General features: G+C 58.1%; 1 protein-coding gene and 1 long non-coding RNA gene across 19 annotated transcripts in view; one reads left to right on the top strand and one right to left on the bottom strand.

Annotated features, from left to right (window-relative positions):
* MINK1 (misshapen like kinase 1) overlaps nt 1-17,188 on the bottom strand; it is a 42,867-nt gene that overhangs the window by 11,610 nt on the left and 14,069 nt on the right. For 16 of the 17 annotated variants that reach the window (XM_081805867.1, XM_081805868.1, XM_081805869.1 and 13 more), the window contains exons 2-5: nt 3,936-4,001; nt 2,175-2,231; nt 1,968-2,093; nt 191-301 (exon numbers count right to left, since the gene is read on the bottom strand). In XM_081805867.1, coding sequence (XP_081661993.1) covers nt 191-301; nt 1,968-2,093; nt 2,175-2,231; nt 3,936-4,001 — 360 coding nt within the window. Of the gene's footprint in view, nt 1-190; nt 302-1,967; nt 2,094-2,174; nt 2,232-3,935; nt 4,002-5,703; nt 5,724-17,188 lie in introns of those variants that run through there. The other variant, XM_081805876.1, reaches the window with a different exon arrangement.
* LOC145717442 (uncharacterized) lies at nt 296-5,704 on the top strand. Of its 2 annotated transcripts, XR_014140659.1 has the most exons (5): nt 296-1,842; nt 2,098-2,364; nt 3,343-3,441; nt 4,162-4,329; nt 4,948-5,704. It is a non-coding gene; the product is annotated as an uncharacterized LOC145717442 (long non-coding RNA). The 2 variants fall into 2 exon arrangements; XR_014140658.1 differs by having other exon boundaries at nt 2,098-3,441.

Below are 17,188 nucleotides of genomic sequence, written 5' to 3'. Positions count from 1 at the left end.
CGTGTCAGTGCGGAGCGTCCTTGGAAAGGCCCAGCAGCTGCAGGGGGGAGTGAAGCGGCAGGGGTGCCTGTCCCCACCCCCCCAGCTGCCGGAGAGTTCTCCAGGGCCGGCCTCGGTCTCCCATCCCCGACCCGCCTGGGGCCTCCCCGGGGCAGGGAGGGTCCGTGTCCAGGGAGAGGCCGGTGCTCACCCGGAGAATCTCCCTGCAGATGTAGGCGATACAGTCCTCCTTCAGAGCGTTCCCTTTCGTGTTCTTTACCAGGTCTGTCACGGAACCAGCACCACAGAACTCCATCACCAGCTACGGGCCCAGGGAGGCACGGGGGTGTGGGGGGCGGGGGGAAGCAACCGTCAGGCAGGGCCTCCTTCCCCTGCCAGCCCCCTGGAAGGAGGGCCAGAGGCCTTGGGGCCACAACGGGGTGAGCCGCAAAGCAGAAGGCCATGCAGTCGGGAAAGACAGGGCGGGCGGGGCTGAGGGAGACAGTCTGGGTCCTAAGGAGGAGCCCAAGGAACCCTGGAAACTAGACAGAATGAGGTGCATGCACGTGTCCTCCTTGGGGACGGGCCCGGGGCTTTCGTCAGGGCCCCGTGGGGACCACAGCCCGAAACCACAACTGCCATCCCGGAGCGCGGGTTGGCAAACTTTGGCCGGTGAGCGAAGCCTGGTCTTTACATTTATAAATGGTTGAAAACAATCACACTAAGAATCCTATAAAATTCAAGTTTGTCCTAACTAAAGGCTTCTGGGGGCCCAGCGACACTCCCGTCCCCGTTCATGGGCGCACTTCCTGTGGCTGTTTCAGGGCCCAGCAGCTGCGATGAGAAGCCGGGACAGACTGCAGGATCCACAGAGCCCCAGACACCTGCTGCCCGGCCTTCACGGCCAAGGAAAGGTCGGCCAAGCCCTGGCCCAGAGGCAAGACGGGGCTCAGAAAGATTCTCCAGGCCTGCGGGAGACCAAGCAGCGAGCTGCAGGAGGGGTCCTGGGAAGACCCCAGCACGACGCCCTGGGATTGGGAGGGCTGTGACGGAGTCTCACTGCACGTTTTCCAAAAGCCCACATCCGACGCAGAGAAAGGCCAGGAGGGAATGTGTACACTCGTACATGCAAAAGGGCATCTGCACGCCGCCCGTGTGGGCCCGGGCCTCTCCGTCCCGGGGGCGGGGTATCCAGTGCAGCCAGCAGGGGGCGCCCTGGCCAGTGCCTAGCCTCTGGTCCTCAGGATCTCCCACTACACACAGCCGGCAGGTAAGCCCCGGGGGGAAGTTGTGCCGCCCTTGCTTAGGGCACAGAGCGCCTTGGAAATGGGGACGTGACTCGGCCCATCTGTGCAGAGTACACACAAGGTGCTCAGTAAGTACCTGTCTGGCAACGGCGGGAGGGGAGACCCAGCATGAGCCCCAAGCCCACCGACGTGCTCCCTGGCACTCTCCCGGGGCCGGGCTGCAGAGCAGGAAGGTCAAGGCTGGGGAATGGGCCCAGGCCCCAGAGGGCAAAGACTCTCAGGAATGTTCTGGGCCAGGAGGGAATTTGGGGGAGGCCCAAAGGAGCCACATAGAGCTCTGATTAGAGGAATCATCCAGAAGGGCTTGTGCTCTGCCCGGAGGGTCCAAGTCCTGCCTCTGCACATGGTATTTGGGGCCGTGGCTTCCCCCGGAGCTGTGCGTGAAGGCAGGACTGACGGACTCACCTCCTGCCCCAGCCCTGGCTTGGTGACGATGCTCACCACTTAGGAAGTGTGGGCCACACACAGTGTAAGCTCCTGGTGAGGACACAGGTGTGGGCAAACCCCCAGGACCCCAGGGCCCCCCAGACACTCAGAGGACAAGAGGCCGCAGCGCGTGAGTCAGGAGGCGCTCTGGATCGGGAGGCAGGGAGTCTTGTAGACTAAGGGAGGGCTGGGGGCCGAGGCTGGCTTGTGGGTGAGCCTGGAGACAGCGAGGGCTGGGGGGTGGGGGCGTCTCACCCAGAGCTGGTCGTCATTCCCGGGGGGGCTCTTCTTTATGAAGGCCCCGTAGTAGGTGGCGATGTTGCGGTGGTGAGAGTATTTCTTCAGCATGTTGATCTCCTGTTTGATCTCCTCCTCCTCGTCCTAGGAGAATGGGAGGGCTGAGCCTGAGAGCCCCCAGCCCGCCTCGGTGCCAGCCCGCCGTCTGCCCCCATGGCTCCCTACCTCCGTGACGTCCATGACCTTGATGGCAGCCAGCTGCCCAGTCTTGACGTGCCGACCCTGCGGGACAGAAAGCCGGGCGTGGAGGCTGAGTCTGCGTCCAGGGACGGTGTGATTCTGGGACAGGCCACGCCTTCTGGCTGTTTTCTGTCTTAGAAAGTGTCTCCGTGGTGACTGGACACTTCATTAATGGGTCAGTCACAGGGGAAGGCAGAGGCCTCCAAGAAGCACTACGGAGCCTGGACTCCAAGCGCTAAGCTGGATCAAGATGAAGGGTCTCCTCCCCTAAAACAGCTTAGGGAGGCGAGGGAGATTCACCTCTGCTCTGGACTTCCCACAGTTTGAAAAATAGAGCAGGGAGTGAAAGGTTCTCTCCGGCCTTGGATGGAGCTGGGGGAGGCCGGGGGAGGGGCTCTGCCTCTCCAACACCTTCTATGCCCACTGCCTCATGCGCCCCTCCCCCTGCCAGGAAGCCTTTCCCAGAATCACCCCCTCCAAAGCTTTTTATTATTTTTGGCAGGAAAGAATAGACAGAGTTGGGATTTTAGGGAACTCGGGGAAACCCAGAAGGCTGACCGGCCTGTCGATGGCCCATCCCCGGCACTAATGGGAAGTAACTTCTAGAGTATGTCCCTGCCATTCTCCCTCCTCCCCCCTCCTCCCTCTGACATTCCTCCAGGAGCCATCCCAGCCTTGGACCAGGGAGTTCAGGCTTCCTGGGGGAGGGGGGGGGGCAGCCCACGGATCATTCTTGTCCTCAGCAGTCATCCAAGACCCCGAGCCCAGAGAAGCAGAACACAGAGCTACTATTTCCATGGCAACGACCAGGCTAGCAATGGGGGAATGGGGGAGGGGTGCACCTTTCCCCAAAGCTTACAGGGTGGTCCCAGTGACCCAGGAAATGCCCCTGAGATGCAGAGACTGGTGGAAAGGCCTGGCATCGTGTCAGGAGACACAGAAGGCGGGTGTGCGCCCTGGAGGCCCCAGCTCTGGGGAACATCTAACATGCCGCCTCCCCCTCCTCGTGGGACCCGTGGTCGGGCTGGGTGGGCCAGGCTAAAGCGACAGGCAACGGTCCGGGGCGGCCCGGAGGAGAAGGCCAGAGCTCTGGCTCCAGACCCGCTGCAGGCCGGCCCAGGAGCTCGAGAACACCACTTCCCCACTGCGACAGGTCCTGGGGCTCCGCCAGCGCCAAGGCTGGGCCTCGCTGCGGTCTTGGAAGAAAAGCCAGAGCTGTGCTCGTGGCCTGAGCTCTGCTTTGCGTTCTCGGGTGAGCCCCGACAGACGCTCACGCGCACAGATACGCACATGGATGCACACATGCACACACACACATGCACAGCTACACACATGTACCCAGACTCACACGCATACATGCACATGGACACACGCACACGCAGATATGCACACAAAGATACACACGTGCACACGCAGATACACACATACACGCACATGGATACACACGTGAGCACGCACGCACACTCTCGCCACTGCCCTCCTGTGCCCCTGCCCACACCCCGCCCGGATCCAGACCTCCTCCTGCTGCACCCGGGACTCATGGAGACTCCACGCACTGGCCAGCAAAAACACCCCACTTCCTGACCTTCCTTCCATTACTTTCACCCTCCTTGCCTCTCCCAGGCCCTCCCTCCCCTCTCCCAGCCCCCGTCACCGCCCACAGCCCCAGACCTAGGACCTGCCCCTGCCACCCCTCCCGAGGGCCCCATGGAGGGGCCTCACACTCCCACCCCATTAGAGCCTGACCTTGTACACCTGTCCGTACGTTCCATTGCCGACCACTTCCACCAGCTCGAAGATTCCAGCGGGGTCCTGCGGGGAGGGGGAAAGAACAAGTGTCGGGACTTCAGAACAGAGCGGGGAGAGAGGTATCCGGTCAGATGAGTGAGCATGGGTGTATTAGAGGGGGCTTCGGGGCACCCCAGACCCAGCTGTGGTTTTCGCGGATTGGCTCAGAGGTCCTGTTCTACAGGAAAAGTCCAAAGAAGGGGAGAGATGACAGCAGTGGGAGCCCACAGGCAGTGACAAACTGAGCGTCTGCGGCCTCCGAGCATGCGCCTCTGGAGCTGGGGTCACCTGTAAACGAGGCAACGCCCATCAAGAGCTTGAGACGGTGCCTGGCACAGAGTGCATGTGTTCAGTAAAATATTTTATTTTTAAAAAAATTTTGTGTATTTGAGAGAAACACAGGGAGAGAAAGAACACAAGCAAGGGGAGTGGGAGAGGGAGAAGCAGGCTCCCCGCCGAGCAGGGAGCCCGATGCAGGGCTCCATCCCAGGACCCTGGGATTATGACCTGAGCCGAAGGCAGACACCCAATGACTGAGCCACTCAGGTGCCCCTATGATTTTTTAAAAGCAGGGAGAAGGAAGCTAGCAGGGGACTGGAAATCCAGAAGCCCCCTCCTCCTGTCCCTTTCCCGCTTCTTCACTTCTCTGAGGTCGTCCTGAGCCCCAAGGCGGGAGAGCAGGGGACAGAGAGGGCCGCTGCGAGGGGCAGGGGGCTTTCTGGAGCCAGGCGGTGCCAGGAGGAGAGGCTCGAAGGGCTCGGACAAAGCCTCCAGAGGCTCACTGCCTGCGGGACCAAGAGCAAGCAGCCGGCACGGCCGCGGGGAGGCCACCCACCCCTCGGCCACCTGCAGGCCTGGCAGGCGGGGGTGACACCACCCAGAACACTCTCCCCAGGAGGCACCTGGGCCTCTGAGCTGGTCTGAAAAGTATATAACCCGAAACTCCTTTCTCCCCGATTCTGAAACCCAGCATAGGCTTTCTGGAAAACAAAAGAACCCTTGACCGCTCCTCCATGGCCACCAGCAGCGAAACCTAACCTGGACGGGCCGGACGGCAGGGAGACGCCAGCCCGAGGCTTCTGCAGGGCGTCTGCACTGGACGCCCCACTGTGCTCGCTTTCCCGGCAAGGGGACCTGAAGGCCTGGACACGCAGCGCCCTCCCTGTACATCCCCTCAGAGCGCGCACCACCGCGCACCGAGACCGTGACTTTCCTCGCCCGGAAACTCCCGGAAGAAAGGGCCGGAACCCTCCCTGCTCAGCAGCGTGTCCAGCACCCAGCCCGGGCCCGGCACGCAGTAGCCCGAGAACAGCCCACACCTGCTCTGGGGAAGCCGTGAGGGAAGGTGCTGAGGGGCTCCCTCCGCGTGCTCCCCAGGGCACTGGGCTGACCCGGCCAAGCTCCAGCTGAAATTATCCAACAAAAACACGCCGACGACAAAACCACCTTGATCAGGTCTAACAAAACAGTAGGCCCCCCAGGGAAGGGAGAAAGTGTCACTGCACAGGGACCGATGGGAGCGGCTGGGAGCCTGGACCCGGTTCTCGTCTGCCTGCAGGCACCTAGCCCCCCCAGAAAGGCTCAGCCTCTCGGGGGCCTCTGAGCCCGGCCTGTTGGGCAGTCCTTTCTTACGTCTACTCCGCTCTTTCCGAGGCGGACGGACACATCTGTGTCCGTCCGCCTCGGAACAGGGACTTGTGGTTGTGAATTTCGGGGCGCTCCTCACCTAACAGGGAAGGACGGAGGGTTTAATTCTCTGATCTCAGACCCGAACCCGCCTCCTCCTCAGATGTGTGGGAGATGCTGGGGGAAGAAAGCAATCCTTGGGGTCAGACGCAATCTCCGGGCTCAGCTCTCCTGACCTGCAAACGAGGATGGCACGGCGCACCTCCTGGGAAGGGCTTTCCAGAGAACGAAGCCGAGACCAGGCCTGTGACGGGCGTTGTGGTGCCCGGCCCCCTGCACAGAACATGGACCATTTCCACACCTGTTGCCCGTCCCTTCTTCCCTCCAGACGGCCCCGTTTGTCTTCCTCTCAATCCCGGGGCGTCCCCGCTCCCAGCTCATGCCTCACCATGCCTCTGTCCGTGGCCCGAGGTCACCCTCCTGACCTTCCTCTTGTGCCCAGAGCTGGCCTGGCCCCTGGGCTCACAGAGGAGTCCCAACACCTCAGGCTGGTATTCAAAGTTGCCCCATCGTTAACCAACCAATAAATATTTTCTGAATGAGTGTCTACACCCATCCTGGGCCTGCCTAGGCCCTAATCCAGGGAAATCTGTAAGGCAACTTTCTCTTCTTTCATTTACCTGGTAAACATTTATCGAGCGCCAACTGGGTGACAATTCAATTAGGCGCAAACTGAGCTCAACGATACATGAGAAACATGGAAGATCCAGGACGGACCTTGAGATTTACAGGCCAAGTACCCCAATGCAGACAGGTGGCGGTACAGGATTTTATGCTGAAAGAGCGAGTGAAGGCCCTCGAGGCATCGAGAAGCTGCCAAGCAGAGTGGGAGGCCCTGGAGAGTAGCCTTCTAGGAGGTCTTGGGCATCAGCTGTGTCCTGAGCAAATATTTAAGTGTTTGGGGCCTTGTCCTGCTCACACACACACAGAGGGGCTGGGACTGGGTGGAAGGTCCATTTCGTGGCTTCGGGAACAGACTGAAGCAGGTGGGGCACGTCGGGTGGGCTCCTGGAGGAGACAGTGCGGACGGAGCCGGGCTCTGCAGGCTGGGTCGGCGGTCAGCGAGCACCAGGAAAGTGAGAGCGAGGGGGGCCCGGTGGGGGACGGCAGTTTGGTCGGGACGTTGCGTTTGCGATGTTAGGGGACGTCAGGCGGTTAGAAACGAGGGTCTGGAGGCAGACTGAGAGTGGACACAGGAGACAGACGTCCAGTGAAGGAAGAACACAAGAGCCGGCCTCTTGGGAACAGCCCTGTGCTGCATGCTGGACAGGAGGTCAGACAGACAGCAGGACAGACAGCATGGAGGAGAGCACCACCTGCACGGAGGAGAGCACCAATGGCCCCAGGAGACTGCAGCCGGGGTGGGGCTGGAAGGGCCTCGTCGGGGAGGAAGTGGGGCCCACGGGCACAGCGGCCTCTGGGGAAGCCAGGCTGAGCGGAGGGGAATCAGATGATGGGGCAGTGGGGTTAGACAGAGGGTTTCCAAAACAGGAAGGTCTCCCCTGCCCGTGGAAGGGAAGACAAAAAGCCAGGAGACGGAGGACCCCTGCCGAATTGACTTCTTCGCCTGAACATAAACTGCGTCCCCTGTGGGGTTATGGTAGCGATTCGGTGCGTGTCTGGTTTCTCCCGTCCGTGCACCGGCGGTCCAGAAGGCCCCGTTCAAATGCACAGATTTATGCACAGCTCCGGCTTCGCATGAGCCCTTCGGACATGTGCCTGTCCGCGTGCTCGGGGGCTCTCTGCATGCAGGCCCAGCGCCATGACAACGTGCTGGAAGCATCCTCCAGCTCTTCCTCCAGCGGCTCGAACTCTTTCGTCAGCCGCCGGGTTCCTGTCCAGCCGGACGCGGGGAGGTGGGAAGGGACGGGAACAAGGCTGCAGACAACTAATGGGAGGAGGGAGAGGACAGGAGGGACTGGTCTGTTGAGGCAAGGAGGAAGATGAGGCCTTGACTTCACGGACCACATCGGCGGGAAGATCATCGGCTACGCGGGACTGGGGGCCTGAGTGAGGTCGAAAAGCTGGGGAAGAGATGTCCTCAGGATACACGAGGATCACTCGGGAAGACGCTCCTGGGATCTGGCTCCCGGGATTCCGATGCAGCACGCAGGTCTGGGGTGAGGGACAGATCCCCCCATCGTCTTCCCCGGGTGATTCTACTGTGGGCTGGTCGATGGACCCACTTTGAGAAACTGTGCACTTCAGGGGGGTACTGACAGGTGGGTGGGGTGTGGGCCTCTGCAGAACGGTGATGAACTACTGTCCTCCTGTAGCAGCCCCACAGCCCCTCCAGCCCCACAGACTCAACTCACACCCGTTTTTCTCTGTGTTCACGCGCCGACCCCGCCCAACGATGACCTGTTCCTGTCCGAGCCAAATCCTGTTTCAGGAAGTCTTCCCCAGCTACCCTAGCCCATCCCAAGCTGTCCCACCCATGAATGCCAACCTCGGTTTCACGTATTAACCTCACAATGGAGACTGTGCGATTGAGCTTCTCAAGAATAGGACCACGTGGAGATGTGCTCTTCTTTAAATAATCTGAGAGTAAGACGAAGCTGTCGACTCTTGGCACTTCTATTCAATGTTATACCGGCGGTTCTACTCAGCATCATCAGGAAAGAAAAAGGAATAAAAGGCATCTGGGTAGGAAAAGAAGAAGTAGAACTATCTCTGTTTGCACATGACATCAGCATGTGCACAGAAAAATCCTAAGAAATCTACTAAAAATCTGCGAGAACAAATCAATTGAGTTCAGCAAGGTTGCAGAATGCAAGATTAGGGGCGCCTGGGTGGCTCAGTCTATAAGCGTCTGCCTTCGGCTAGGGTCATGATCTCAGGGTCCTGGGATCCAGTCCTGCAGCAGGGAGCCCGCTTCTCCCTCTCCCACTCCCCCTGCTTGTGTTCCCTCTCTCGCTGTGCCTCTCTCTGTCAAATAAGTAAATAAAATCTTAAAAAAAAAAAAAAGAATGCAAGATTAATGAACAAAATCCAACCCTGTATCTATGTACGACAATGACTAATCCAAAAATGAAATTAAGAAAACAATCCCATTTACAGTAGCATCCAAAAGAATACATTTGACTACAAAAGTGTCAGACAGGGACACCGAAAACTAGAAACGTTGTTGGAACAAGTTAAAGACCTAAGTACATGGACAGATTTCCCATGTTCATGGATCAGAAGACTTAACATTGTTAGTGTCTACAGATTCGGTGCACTTCTGTCAAAATCCCATTGGGCATTTTTTGCAGAAATTGACAAGTTTATCCTAAACATCATATGGAAATGCAAGGGATCCAGGAGAAACAAACAGTCTCAAAAGAGAAGAACAACGGAGGAGGACTCACACTTCCTGATTTCAAAACTTACTGCAAAGCGACAGTAATCAAGACAGTGTGAGAGTGGCATGACAGACATCTGGATCAATGGACTAGAATGGAGAATCCAAAAATCAACTCTTTAATTTGTGGTCAATTGATTTTTGACAAGAGTACCAAGGCAGTCAAGTCTTTTCAACAGATGGTGCTGGGACAACCGAGTATCCACATGCAAAGGAATGAAGTTGGATCCCTACCTTGTACCGTATAAAATTTTAACTCAAAATGGATCACAGACCTAAAAATGTAAGGGCTAAAATCATAGAATCTTTTTTCCCCCGCCCCCTAAAACCATGGAAATCTTAAAGCACAGAAGTAAATCTTCATTACCTTGGATCAGGCAATGGTTCCTTACAAAGGACACCAAAAGCATAAACCACAAAAGAAAAAAAAACACATAAGTTGAATTTCCTCAAAATTTAAAACGTTTGTGCTTCGAAGGACACCAACAAGAAAGTGAAAAGACAACCCACATAATGAGAGAAAACGTTTTAAATTATGTATCAGATAAGGGACTTGTATCCAGAATATAAAAAGGACTCCTTAAGGACAAAATAACAATAAAAAGACAAATAAACCAATTAATTAAAAAATGGGCAAAGGATCTGAATAGACATCTCTCTGAGGATATACAGTGGCCAATAAGCACACAAAAAGGTGGACATCATTAGTCACGAGGGAAATTCGAACCCAAACCACACAAGAGCCCACGTCACGGCCACTAAGACGGCTACTGTCACAAGGACGGGCACGGACAAGCTCCGGGAGGAGGTGGGGATCTCGGAGCCCTTGTGCACCGCTGGTGGAATGTAAGATGGCGCAGCCACTTTGGGAAACAGTGTGGCAGTTCCTCAAAATGTAGGACTGAGAGTTATCACGTGATGCAGCAAGTAGATGCCCAGGAGAACTGAAAACATACGTATGCACCACAATCCATACATGCAGCACTCACCGCCGCATTAGTCACTGCCGCCCAAGAGCAGCGAAAACCCAAATGTCCATCAACCGGTGGATGCATAAATGTGCTCTATCCACATGATGGGATATTATTTGGCAATGAACGGGTATGAAGCATGGACACACGCTAGAACACCAGATGAACCTGGAAAACATGCTAAGTGAAAGAAGCCCATCAAAAGCCCACATGTTGGCACGCCTGGGTGGCTCAGTCGGTTAAGCGTCTGCCTTTGGCTCAGGTCATGATCTCGGGGTCCTGGGATCGAGCCCCGCATCGGGCTCCCTGCTCAGCGGGGAGTCTGCTTCTCCCTCTCCCTGCTCTTGTGCTCTCTCTCTCACGCTCTCTCTCTCTCAAATAAAAATCTAGGGCTGCCTGGGTGGCTCAGACGGTTGGGTGTCTGCCTGTGGCTCAGGTCATGATCCCAGGGTCCTGCTCAGCAGGAAGACTGCTTGTGCTCTGTCTCTCTCTTTCTCAACTGAATAAGTAAAATCTTAATAAATAGATAGATACCTTAAAAAAAAAAAAAAGACCCCATTTTGTGTGGCTCCATTTATGTGTAAAGCCCATAGCAGGCAAGTCCACAGAGACAGGAAAGAGTGGTTTCCAGTGCTGGGGAGGGGGTGGGGAGTGGGGGGGGCGGAATGGTAGTGACTGCAGGGGGTACTGGGTTTTGTTTGGGGCTGATGAAAATGTCCTGACCCTGGATAGTGGTGTCAGTCTGTGAGCACACTACAGTCCACCCTACTGAAGTGTGTGCTGTGTGAATTACAGATCAATAAGGCTGTTATCAAAAATGATAATCCAGGGGCGCGGGGATGGGTCCGTCAGAAGAGCATATGACTCTTGATCTCGGGGTGAGTTCAAGCCCCACGTCGGGCGTACAGGTTACTTAATAAAAAAAACAAAAAAATCAAAGAAAGAAAAATAATGCTAAGAGTAGCTCCCATAGCTCTCAGTAAAGTATTTTGATTGGTGACAGTCTCCATACCAAGAAAGCGACCCTACAAACATGGAAGGGAGCCCCCAAAGTGCTTTTGGTCTACAAACACATATGAACAGGCCCTCAGCCAAACACAGAAGATGATCAAACACAGCCACTTACAGGATTAAGAGTTAGGGAATTTGGTTTCTATTTTTGGCTCTGCTGCTAAGAGGCTGTGTGTTTCAGGGCAAGTCACTTAACCTCCCTGGGTTCCCTTTCAACAAGATGAGAAGACTTTCCGGCTCTCAGTCTGGCTGTCAATACTCCGGTCCACACCCCACGAAGCTGCCAAGCTCGGGGCTGCGTCCTCACGGCCGTGCCGTGTGTCAGGAAGACAGCAGTGAATAGAAAAGCCTCCCTTTGCGGTAGGGATGCAGTGACCCATCGGCTGCTTATGTTTTCGGGGAGTCCAGGATGACACACAGGAGGACACGATTTCTGACGGTGCGGGGCACAGGCGTCCCCCGCTCCGCGGCGGTCAAGGGTCCATGTACTTTCGCTGAATAGGGAGCGTGTAGGGCGACGGTCTGTGCCGCTCTCTGTCACTCCCGAGAGCTTCTGGACCGGAGCGTTTGCATACATTACAACTTTAGAAAGTCTCCAGTGGACAGAAAAGACGCTGGACTCCGTGGCCGATGAGCAGGGCTGGGAGACAAGAACCAGACCCCCTCGGGGAGGTCCGCTGCAGGCCCAGCCGGGCTCCGGGGCACTGTGCACCCCACTGCGTGGCATCCATACGGCCCGTAAGCACGTGCGTTCACCCGTGAAGAGACAGCCGTGGTGCCAGGGCCATGTGTCCCACACCCGGGCAACGCCCCGCGCACACACTCGGGACGCGGCTCACGTGGGACAGCGGCCCCTCGGCCCGTCTCCTCCCAGCGCCAGGCGCGTCTCTGAGTGTGCGCGAGCTCCTCAGCTCCCTTAAATCCCCCTTTAAAGACTTCGCAGAGTCAGTGACCCCAGCTACAGCCCCAGGACCCCTCCAGCCTCGGGCGCAGGCCGGGGGCCCGACAAACGTCAGTAAGCGACAGTGGGGCCCAGCGCCGGGGTCCTTCCCAAGGTGCCGACTCACCCCTTGGTCACCGGCTCTGCTGGCCAGGAGAGAGCTGGGCGCGCCCCGGCCTTGGCTCTTTCTCCCCCTGCTCCGCGGGCCGTCGAGGGGCTCCCGGCCCTCCCACAGCTCCCATCTGGAGCAAGGACAAGGGGGAAAGGGCGAGCAGAACTCTGGCGAGCAGCAAGGCAGCCAGTCTGGGGTGGGGGGGCCTGGCACCAGCTGACACCTTCCCTTCTCTTCCCCAAAGCCTGGAGCCATTTAATGCAGCTGCAGGACAGGCTGAGGAGAGGTTCAGTATGACCGCTGCGACCACCTCAAGAGAAAACCACCACCGGTCATTCACGTCGGGCTCAGGCTGAGATGCAGTGGCGGTGGAGATACTAACTGAAGCTGGGCTCACAGGGGCAGAGGGCTGGGGCTGTAGGGCAAGGGGCGGACAGACTAGCGTGCAGGGACCTAGAAAGGGACAGGAAGGGGGCGCCTGGGTGGCTCAGTCGTTACGCGTCTGCCTTCGGCTCAGGTCAGGATCCCGGGGTCCTGGGATCGAGCCCCGCATCGGGCTCCCTGCTCAGCGGGAAGCCTGCTTCTCCCTCTCCCACTCCCCCTGCTTGTGTTCCCTCTCTCGCTGTCTGTCAAATAAATAAATAAAATCTTTAAAAAAAAAAAAAAAAAAGGGACAGGAGGGCTCCGGGTCCCCTGAAGTCTGGGAGGAAAGGGGTGGGTGGCAAATGGGCAAAGGGCGGCAAGCACCTTAGGGCAGGGGTGACACTTCCTGGAAGTGGCCCAGACCTGGCAGGGTTGACCCCTGGTCTCCGGGCCCCTTCCACTGACAACAGGCCTCCTACAGCGTCCTTCACATTTCCTGTGTCTGGGAAGCGGGAGGCACTCCCACCGTGTCTGCTCTGCCTGCAGATGGAACCCCGGGGGATAAAGGGTTTTGTGAAGTCCTTTAACGATGCAAACTGTTATTTCCAATGCTAACCACAGCTCTTCTGCCTGCCTGTCACACGGGGCCTCCTTAAATCCCGGCTCTGCCTCCTGGGAGCTCCTAAATCAGACGCCAGCATGGAGAGCAGAGGATGAACGGCTGACGGGTCATCTGTGCAATGGCGGGACAGGGAGGTACGATGGGAAACGGACCCCCGACTTTTCTGCTGACCTGTGGGCCTTTTTTTTTTTTTATTTTTAAGATTTTATTTATTTATTTGACAGAGAGAGACACAGCGGGAGAGGGAACACAAGCAGGGGGAGTGGGAGAGGGAGAAGCAGGCTTCCCACTGAGCAGGGAGCCCGATGCGGGGCTCGACCCCAGGACCCCGGGATCATGACCTGAGCCGAAGGCAGATGCTCAACGACTGAGCCACCCAGGCGCCCCTAGATTTTATTTTTTAAAAGTAAGCTCTACGCCCAACGTGGGGCTCGAAGTCACAACCCCAAATCAAGAGTCACTGCTCTTCCGATGGAGCTGGCCGGGCACCCCCTCCCCCCTCCCCCCATTGCGGGTCTTAGAGTTACAGAATTTCAGAGCTGCAAGGGTCCATCCACTCAGAATTCCCAAGAGATTCTAGAAGGCTCCAGAGTGGCAGAAAGGAGACCCGGAAGGCCTGGGGAGAGGGGTGGGGGAGGGCTGGTCTGTCTTGCGCTGCAGGCCCACAGTGATTACTCACTGGGATGTGCCCTGGCAGATCCCGCTGCTGTAGGCAGGGCCCAGAGGTGCCACCCTGCCCTGGACAGGAAGCGGGGCTGCGGGGGTGGGGCAAGGGCTCCGCAGAAGAACCTGTGGCAGACAGACAGACAGACAGACGGGGAAGGGGCTCTAGGGAAAGAGTGGGGAGCCGTAGTCCACAGAGGGTCCCAATGAGGGCGGCACAGTAGACCCCTGAGCCACACAACTCTTGGACCTGGGAGAACCTGGGGGAGCCCGGGGGAGCCTGGGCGAGCGGGCTGCCAGGGCCCAGGTGCTGAGACTGGGCTGGGCACAGCGGCCCTCTGTCCGCCTCCCAGAGGGAGACAACAGGCCCGTTTGCCTGAGCTCTCCCTGTGACCCCGAAGGCCCACAGAGAGGGGAAGAGGGGCAAAGGCCGTGGGGTACCAAGGTCCAGGCTGGAGAGGGGCCCTCAGCCTCCGTGGAGCGAGGCACCAGCGGCCTCAGAGCCACCCCCACGACCCCAGCAGCCTACATGCCAACACAGTGGCTGCCAAGCACAGGAAGCTTCGGGCCCGCCCTCAGTCCCATCGCCAACCACAGGACTCCGGGGAAGCTGCGAAGCCGGGGCCAGGCAGGGGCGAGGCTGAGGGGCGGGGCTGACAGCTCCCCGGTCGGTCCAGGTCCCCCGGGGACACGTGAGGACACGCAGAGCCGCAGAGGGGGCAGAAGCCCGGGAGGGGGGTGGCCGTCTAGCCATCCTCCAATGAGCCGGGAGCAGCCCGAGGCCCTGTGCGCCTGCAAGCCCAAGAGAGCTCCCTGGGTGTGCGGGTGTGGGGAAGTGTGTGGGTGCTCGCGGAGGAGGGGACTGGATGCAGGCCAGCGCACGAAGTGGCAGGAGTCTCATCTGATCACCTCCTCCTCCTCCTGGCCCAGCAGACACCAGGTGGCCGCCCCCGCAGGAGGCAGGCCCCCAGGGGAGCCCAGATGTCCCCCATGCCCCTGGCGACCTGGCGGGGGCGGGGACTGTGCCTGCCCCATTCCTACCTGGGGAAGCAGGCTCCAAGCCAAAGCACAGAGGACATGCTCCCGGTGAGGAAGGAAGCCCATCCAGGAGAGGGGCACCAACGCCCCATCGGCTGCCCCGGCCAGTAGTAACTAAAACCTGCACAAACTCCCTCCCCTGTGTTCTCGGGCTGCACTCTGCTTGGGCCCAGCCCTGCCTCCCACGCCGGGGCTGCTGGGGCTGCACAGGCCCTCAGATTCCCGGGATGCCGGTTCCCAGGGAAGGGCTGGCCCTCAGTGGGCAGCTACCCTTGCTTTCAGGCGCTCACGGAGCGCAGGGCGGGAGGGAGCAGAGCAGGCGCTAGGAGCTGAGGGGACAGAAGGAACCGGGAAAGGTTTCTGTGCTGGGGGGAGGAACAGTTTTTGAATCTCTCCTCCAGAAGGACACACACACGTGACCTGGACTCGCACGCACGCAGAGGCAGAAACAGGTCCGGACACGACACACGCATGAACACAAGTACCACTCTGATGGGAAACCAGTATGAGCAGCGAGGAGGTGGGAGGCCCCTGCCACCTCCAGGCCCAGGTTCCCCACAGACCGACGGTGGCCTCAGACCCTCAGAGCAGGTCCGGGCAGGAGGGGCAGGAGGCGAGGCGAGCTGGAGCGGCCCTAGACGGAGCCTGGGGGGAAGGGCAGGGGAAGTCAGCAGCAGGAGGGAGGGGAGGAGAAGAGGGGGCCAGAACTCCAGCAGTGGTGCGGGTTCTAAAATGGCCACAGGCAAGGAAGGGGACAGATGGTCCCTTTCTGCGGCTGAGCTGGAGAAGTGGGGAAAGGGAAAAGAAGAAATAAACATCAGCACAGTCAGAAATTTAAAAATAAACCCCAAACCCTAAAAGATAAACAGCTCGTGTCTGAGGTCCCACCTGCCCCCAGAGCGTTCTGGGGGACAGACAGGGGGGCAGGCCCCGGAGGACAGCCCCTGGCCTCGGCCGTCTGGCCTCGCCCCTGCCCGGAGCCGCCTCCCGAGTCTTCCCTCAGCCTCGCCCGCAGGCCGGACACTGTGCTTCTCAAGTATCACAAGCTGTGGAGCGCTCTGATCTTGGCCCTGCCACGGAACCATCCCCGGCCGGCAGAATCCCCTCCGTCACCTCACACCGGGGGGCCACCACAGCCAGCACCCAAACGTCCAGCACTCCACAGTCACCACGTTATTTGCACTTCAGACCTACAGGGAAGCCAGGCAGGGCTTGTCAGCCCATTTCACAGATGAGAAAACCAAGGCTCCAAGGACTTAAATGTTTGCTGCGGTGCAGCTGGGACTCCCGCGCTCACGGCAAATCCCAGGGGGCTTCTGGTGGCCCACGCCACGCTGTCCCCCGCCCCACAGTGCCCTGCCCATCCCCGGAGATTTCATTTGCCATCTGCAGGCCAAAGAGGCTCTTCCTCAGGCTCAGACCCGACTGCCTTCCAGCTGATCTCCCAGGTGTGGCTCATCTGGAGACTCGCCAGCCCCGCCTCGGGGTCATTTGTTTCTTGCTGGGGCAGAGGTGGAGGCAGAGAGGCCCTGCCTGGACTTTCCCGGGCTCTTCTAACTCACCACACCCTTGCTCACCGCTGAGGCTCTGCACCTGCTGTTCACTCCTCCAAGCACACCGCTCCCGCCCCGGACCTGCGGGCTGTGCCCATCCTCCAGGACGCCTCCCTGGCTGACCACCTGCTCCCACAGGACCCTTCTGCGGCACAATCATGTTTTGTGATTAAGTCTTTAACTGTCTCCTCTGCTAGGCTGTTCTTAGGGGTCAGGGCCACATTCAGAACCTGTCTGTTGAATGAATATAGAAAAGCAAGAGAGCTGGTGTTCTCTGGGAAAGCCTTCCATCCTCCCTAGTGCAATCAATGGTTTCTAACACTAGTTTTGGGTTTATCTCCATACTTCCCAAGTAATCCATGAATATTCACTGAAAAGCTATGCACTAAAGCAGCTGCTAAAAGTTAATCCCTTTTTGTCATGTGAATCAGCGCCCTGTAATTTATATGTGTGGTGATTATGTATCTCTAGAAAGTGGACTTTGTTAAAGCAGCGAACTCTTATACAGTTGGCAAAACCCAAACAAGAACGTGATTCTTTTGTTTTAAGTAGGCTCCGCACCCAACATGGGGCTTGAACTCACAACCTTGAGATTAAGAGTTGCATGTTCGCTCTACCAACTGAGCCAGCCAGGCGCCCCCAAACGAGGGATCCAAAGACTTTGGGAAGCCAGCAGGCAAGAAGAGATCCAGGGCTAGCGTCCTGGAGGCGAAAGGAGAAAGAAGCAGGCAGAAGCTGGGCTGGGTGAGACCGGGCTGGTGTATGCGCCACTGAGACCCACAAGGGCTGGCGCCGGTCTGAAGCCTCCATGTGAAGGGGGCAAACCAGCAGGTCACTTCACCTCGGAGCCCCCCATCTCCTTGTCTACCCAATCCCATCACAAGAATTCTTGGATGTGAAAACATTTTG

Source organism: Leptonychotes weddellii, chromosome 15 (genome assembly GCF_054177405.1).
Source record: "Leptonychotes weddellii isolate Sample4059 chromosome 15, ASM5417740v2, whole genome shotgun sequence".
Taxonomy (NCBI): Eukaryota; Metazoa; Chordata; class Mammalia; order Carnivora; family Phocidae; genus Leptonychotes; species Leptonychotes weddellii.
Note: the sequence above shows the minus strand (reverse complement) of the source record. Positions and strands in the feature narration are given on the sequence as shown.